This window comes from Zerene cesonia, chromosome 2, assembly GCF_012273895.1.
Source record: "Zerene cesonia ecotype Mississippi chromosome 2, Zerene_cesonia_1.1, whole genome shotgun sequence".
Taxonomy (NCBI): Eukaryota; Metazoa; Arthropoda; class Insecta; order Lepidoptera; family Pieridae; genus Zerene; species Zerene cesonia.
Genome location: NC_052103.1, coordinates 3,711,623 through 3,718,294, shown reverse-complemented (window position 1 = coordinate 3,718,294; position 6,672 = coordinate 3,711,623). Strand labels below are relative to the sequence as shown.

The 6,672-nt window shown below is 35.1% G+C and overlaps 1 protein-coding gene across 1 annotated transcript in view; it reads left to right on the top strand.

The window, feature by feature from the left end:
• The window catches only part of LOC119835080 (apyrase-like), a 15,865-nt gene extending 9,665 nt beyond the window's left edge, over positions 1-6,200 (top strand). Inside the window, 7 exon segments of the mRNA XM_038359698.1 lie at positions 292-354; positions 442-612; positions 1,459-1,616; positions 2,749-2,830; positions 3,078-3,236; positions 3,944-4,086; positions 6,014-6,200. Of these exon segments, the coding sequence (XP_038215626.1) occupies positions 292-354; positions 442-612; positions 1,459-1,616; positions 2,749-2,830; positions 3,078-3,236; positions 3,944-4,086; positions 6,014-6,139 (902 nt within the window). The 3' untranslated portion in view covers positions 6,140-6,200.
• The last annotated feature ends 472 nt before the right edge of the window (positions 6,201-6,672 follow it).

Below are 6,672 nucleotides of genomic sequence, written 5' to 3'. Positions count from 1 at the left end.
TTCACATGAAATTTATTGCGATTTAAAAATTTTTAAATGGTTTTTATTTAATTACTCTTTTGCTAGCTGAATTTATTTTCCGAGTTATTTAATCATCTATTTCATGGATTTTTAAACATTTTATTTATAGTTTCATTATCCCAAACACCCTTACTAACAACATATATTTATGCGCAAAAATTCTGCTGTTATGAGTCGTAATAAGAACGTACTGTAATTCTATACAACTGCCTAATTGTAGTCAGTTCATATCCTACTAATCCTACTAATATTATAAATGCGAAAGTTTGTAAGGATATGTGTGTTGCTTGCTCTTTCACGCAAAAACTACTGAACCGATAGCAATGAAATTTGGTACGTAGACAGCTGGACAACTGGACTAACATATAGGTAACTTTTTATCCCGATATTCCTACGAGATATAGACTTTAGCGCAATTAGTATGTTATAATGGGTAATGTAACACTTCCTTCATAACGTTTCAGGTGCTGATAGTACAAGCGTCAGCCTTTACCAAGTACATGGGAAGTTTCTCCGTGTTTTTCGACTTCCGCGGCGATTACGTGAAATGGGAAGGTGGACCTATATTCTTGAACAGGTCCCTACCGGAAGGTATTTTTCGTTAATTTCAGTTGTAGGTATCGGATAATGAGAAACCTTATTAAGTTATGTAACCTTTTTGTGATGTCGGATATTATCGATTTACGTACCTACCACTAGCATTATCATCTTTTTATTTCGATATGTTTTAGCTCATTCTTTTCCATAATAGGTAATCTTTTTCATAATTAAAATTAACATTGAATAACTCAAATAAATATGTAAGAGAATAAAACATAAGAAGCTGTTATGTGGCAATACATTTGTGTTATGTACTCTATGACATAGAATAAAGTCTTTTATTCTGTGCATAAGACTACAGGTCGCTAAAGGCCTTACTTGTATATAGTGTATTCCTTGAGTCTACTTCAATGGACTAGTCTCGTTGCTACTATCCACCGCGCCAAGTATACGCACTCACTTTAAAACCGTTTAATGTATCTTATTTTAATTAATTGTGGAGAGTATTTAAGATTCTCTGCTAGAGAAGACCGGCGTGAAATAGCATACAGCTCGTTCCATCGTTTCATTCGGTGAGTGGGGGAGCCGGAGGCCCATATCCGCTTCCTTACCCTTCCTTGTCCTTCCCTTTATTCCCATCGTCAATTCTTTCTTAATCCCTTTCCAACTTGATAATCCATTTGTAGAGACGTAAGGTCTGCAATCGACCAAATGTGCATGGGCGGTGGTAGCGCTTACCATCCGGCGAACCACCAGCTCCATTGCCGATGACATAAAGAAAAAAAAAAATAGATTTGTTTTTACCACATTTCATAACAAAATTTATAACCCAAAACTGCGTCTAAATTTGTCTCTCCCTGGTCCTCATCCCCACACATATATACTATTTGCTCACAGATGAAGAAATAAAGAAGAAGCTCAAGCCATACGCGGAGATGGTTCACAAAGCGGAGCAAGAAGTGGTCGGCGACAGTGTGAACACACTTTATTTCGAAGACTGCGTGTTCGGGGAATGCGCTATCGGGGACATGCTTGTTGACGCTATGAGAGAATATGTTAGTCATAATGATATTATAATGCTATTTAGCACCAGTCGGAATAATGAAGTATATATGAGTAATTATTTTTTTACAATCAACATTAACCAAATTGCATCAAGTAGATCAAATTTGAATGGGACAACAGGACCTAGACAGCAGTTTTCCAAAAAAAGAAGAATCTTCGAAAATTCATTCAATAGTAGAATTGAGAACCACCTCCTCTTTTTGAAGTCGGTTAAAAAGCCAAGAATAAATAATTTATTGACCCAAAAAGGATATTTAAAATGATAGTATATTTTTTCACAATAATAAATTGACAGTGAAACAATAATGTAATGATTCAAAATTTTATATATTACTGTCTGTTCGCACCGGCTTCGCCCGTGGTACATACAGCCTATGTTACTCAGTGAAGTTGCAGCTTTTGAAATCGGTCCAGTGGTTTTGTGTAAAAACCTAAGAAAAGTTACAAAAATACAAAAAATTCCTGTTTAATAAATTAGTGTAGATTATGACTCTCAAACATGATAAACATTAACACACTGAAACAATTAGGTGCAATTGGATAATGTCAAGTTTAACCAGTATTTGACCGGTCAATGATACCGGATCATTGTGGTTTTGCCATTAGTTTCTTTCATTCTAGAAAGTGTGTAAATGTTATACCGATGAGTCATCTTATTTCATTACCCATTATCACTACATTGTATAAATCAAAGTTGCTATCTCTGTCTGTCTCTATATCTGTCTCTCAGCTTTAATCTTTAAAACTACACAACAGAGTTGATGTTTTTTTTTAATAGATAGAGTGAGGTAGGTTTATGTGTAAAATAATATCTAAAAATTTAAGCCGTGAAGCCGTGAGCAAAAGCTAGTTAAAAATAAACATTGAAAATATTTAGTCACTATCATCATCATGGGTTCTTATTTGTTCAGAGTACAGACCATAATCCACCACGCTGGCCATATGCGGATTGGCAAATATCGCATGTCGTGTCATGTGTGTTTTCATAAATAACAACCAATTTGTTTCTTAGTAACCCCCCCCCCCCCCCCCCCCCCCGGCTTCGTTATAAGTCAGAGGTCCTAAACACTGCACTACCGCTTCTATTTTTGGCTAATATCATGGATTATTTTTTAATTTCAGGCTATGGGATCTTATAATTCGTCATACAGTTTTGTGTCATTCATCCAGCGAGGCAATATCAAATCGTCTATACCGAGTGGACGTAAGTTATTTATTTATACAAAAAGCAACGATTTTGCCGTATGTCATTCACGAATTGTATGTTATGGAATATAAAAGTTTTTTGCGCAAAAATTCACTGAAGGAATGAATAAATGGATGGTATTTGGTCTCAAATCATTTGTTCCCATTCCAGCCTTTTCACTTACTTTATAACAAAAAAGAAAGATAGACATACATATAATATATATACATATAATACATATAAACGAAATTATAATTCCTTTCAGAAATCACAAACGGGGTTATCTTCGAACTCCTACCCTTCAACGATAGGATACAAACGTTTGAATTACAGGGCAAGTATATTTCAAAGGCGCTAGAGCGAAGTGTCATTGAAGCTTGGGGCCTTAACCCGTTTAAGGGACCATATGTTTTGCAAGTTTCAGGTAAATTTTGTTTTTTTTTTCGTATATAATTAATTATATAAGTAACTTGTTGTTAGAAGCTATGCCCGTGGACATAATGAATTTTTATGGTACAAATTTTCAACCACTGTTTTATCCCGTTGGGGGAAGTATTTGTCGAAAAAATTCTTAACGGATGTGTACGTCATAATGACTATCTGCAAGCCAAATTTCAGCCCGATCGGTCCAGTAATTTAGGCTGTGTTCTGATAATCACCTTTGCGTCTTAAACTACTACTCGCCCCTTGAATTAATCTATCTATTAAAAAAAAATATACATACACGACGGCGGAAAGCGACTTTGCTTTATACTATGTAAGGATATTATATAGTTAAGTTTGTGCTAAAATTAAATAATTTTGTAATTCGCAAATAAATGTTACATCATTAACCGAGAGCATACTGTTTTTTTTATAATTGCTTAAGCTTTTATGAGTATGTCTATACTATTATATCTTCATCGTATTTTTCCATCCAACTAAAAAAAAAAGGAGGAGATCATCAAGTCGACTACATTTTCCTTGTGTTTGTTAACTCTTAACTCTTTACTGGGTGGACCGATTTTTTAGATTCTTTTTTCTCTTCAAGCTGGTGCCTACCATTTAAATGAGCCCATTAAATGTCTAGTTCTGAAAATTTCAGTGATTTTTTAAAATTAATTATCTAAGTAAATATTATTTGTTGTCAAGGCGTCAAAGTGACGTACGATATAAAACAACCAGAGGGCGCTAGGGTGACGTCGGCGATGATCGGTGACAAAACGATAGAGCCGGAGGAGTTCTACCAAGTGGTAGCTCCAGCGTACTTGGCTGATGGCGGCGATGGATTTGCCGTAAGTTTATTGTGTTTTATGAATTACTAGCTTTTGCTCGCGGCTTCGCTCGCTTAGAATCTGGTCTGCCACATTAAGTTACGTGACTTTTTTGTTTATTAAGACCGCCAGTACTGCCGCCGCCGTTTGGCGCTCCGTTCAAGTCAATCATATCATGATAACTTTTAAACTATTCGGCCACATTACTTAGTGTGAAATACAAAGTTTATATACAACAAATATTTAGTGCGAGAAATGTATTCATTTTGATAAGAGTTTGATAATTATATACTAACTGGCTGCGCCCCGCGGTTTCACCCGCGTAAGACCGTATCCCGTATCGGGATATAAAGTTGCCTATATGTTATTCCAGTTGTCCAGCTGTCTACGTACCAAATTTCATTGCAATCGGTTCAGTAGTCTTTGCGTGAAAGAGCAACAAACACACACACATTCTTACTTTCGCATTTATAGTATTAGTAGGATATGTGCATTGTAATATAGTTTCAAATTTAATTAAATTTTTTGTTCACATTTTTGGTCGTAATGGCTTACACATAAAAGGTAGATAATATATGCTGTGGTGGACTTTTATTCAGATCTACTTAAGACAAACAATCCTGCGGTACATCATCTTTATACAACTCCATTGGTTTAGGCAGCGCACGACAAGATAGATCTCAGATGGAAGATGTTTTCCGACTTAATTGACACGTATCGTTATATTATGACCAAAATTACATAAAATCATAACAATTGTAGCCTATGTGTTTTTCTGATCTATAACCTATATTACTGTAAAGTTTCGTCCAAATCCGTCCACGAGTTTCTGGTGTGTTTCCATTTAAATTAGTTTTTTGAATAAATAATTTTTGTGAAAGAGGATAGGATTTTTTTATGTATATATTATGTGAGATATACTGGTTAACAAATCGCTTCTTCCATTTAACCGAAGCTTATTAGCTTTGTACTAGTGTTTCAGCTCAACCCAGGAACTCGCGTCTTTAACGATCATTGTGTAACCACGTGACTGCACAAGTCTGTATGCATTATATAAGTGTTGTTTTATTTTTAGTAATAAAAACTTCAAAAATATGGTAAGAATCCGGAGTAATATTTCCGTGTCGAATTCTAAGCATTCAAACATGTGACGAATAATATTTAAATTGTTTGCTTTCAATTAAAATATATGCAAATCCGAACGTGTATCAAAAATAATACGCAATGTCGTTAACCTCGAATGAATATAAATATATTTTTTTAGAATATTTAATATAGTTAGCATCTATGCCACAAATGCGTGCGATATATATTCTCGGCTATAAAGGTTTTATATTTAATTATTATCTAAAGGAAATAAAATAATAAGCAAGATCAGAATTAGTGTTACAATTATCAGTTACTGGCATCGATTTTGTAATAAAAGGACTAGTTTAATACAGTTCTCTTTTATCAATGTGTTTGTTGAAATGTTTGTTTGTCTGTCTTTTATTTAGGTCGAAACGGAGTGATTTTGCTATATGATTTTTTTATCTGGAGATAATTAGAAGGCTCGGGAGGTACATATACCTACAATAGTATCCACCTGATCAAATATAATATCAATTCCATATTTAGTTAAATAGTAGAACATTATTTGGCAGGACAATTGCAAAATATTTCTAATTATCCGTACTAGTTTACATCATTATCATTACATTTATCATTGAACGATATTAATATAATAATGTGAAATCCCGTGTCCCCTAGTGGGGTATGGGGCGAATGATGTGCATCTGTTTCACTGATCGATTTTTTTACGGACAAGTAGGTGATCAGCCTTCTGTATCCTACCAGACCGAGACATTTTTTTTCCTTGACCCCTCGGTTCTACGCTCACGCATTAACCATTGTACCAAGGAGGCGGTCATTGTATAAAGGAGATCTAAATGATTTTTTCTCTTTTCAGATGTTTAAAGAAGGAAGAAGAAACGTGGCAGTAATAGGCAGGGACCAGAAAGTTCTGGAAACGTTCATAAAGAAGCATTCTCCTCTAAACGTTACAACGGACGGAAGAATTGTTATAAATCAGTGAATGTTAGAAATACGTTTATGTGTATTGTTATTTTGTTTTATTAAATTATTATATACATGTCACATTTTTATTTTTCACTATATTTGTATTAAAAGAGCTGGAGCACGCGGCGTCAGTCGCCTAGTACCTGAGTAAAAAAAGAGTGTATTTTATCTTCACTGATTGGCTGCTGTACATACATACCACAGGCGAAGCTGGGGCGGACTGCTAGTTTTTAAATAGATTCGCCGCTCCCCCGCTTTGCCTGCCGCGCGTTTTATTTGGCTCGAACTCCATTCAAGAGACGGGAGAATTTTGTCCAACTCACTTGATATTTATCGTTATGGTATAACCTAAAAAAAAAACCAAATTCACCCTTATGTGTTATTCAGAGGTTTGTATATTAGACCTACAAGGATTAATCCAAAAGTTTATCCAAACCGGTATGGTAGTTTTTTGTATGAAAGAGTAACAAATATACATACATATTGAGCGTGGAAGTGGTATGTATGCTTGCGCACGGGCCAGATCGCACCGGGGAAGATACCCCCACA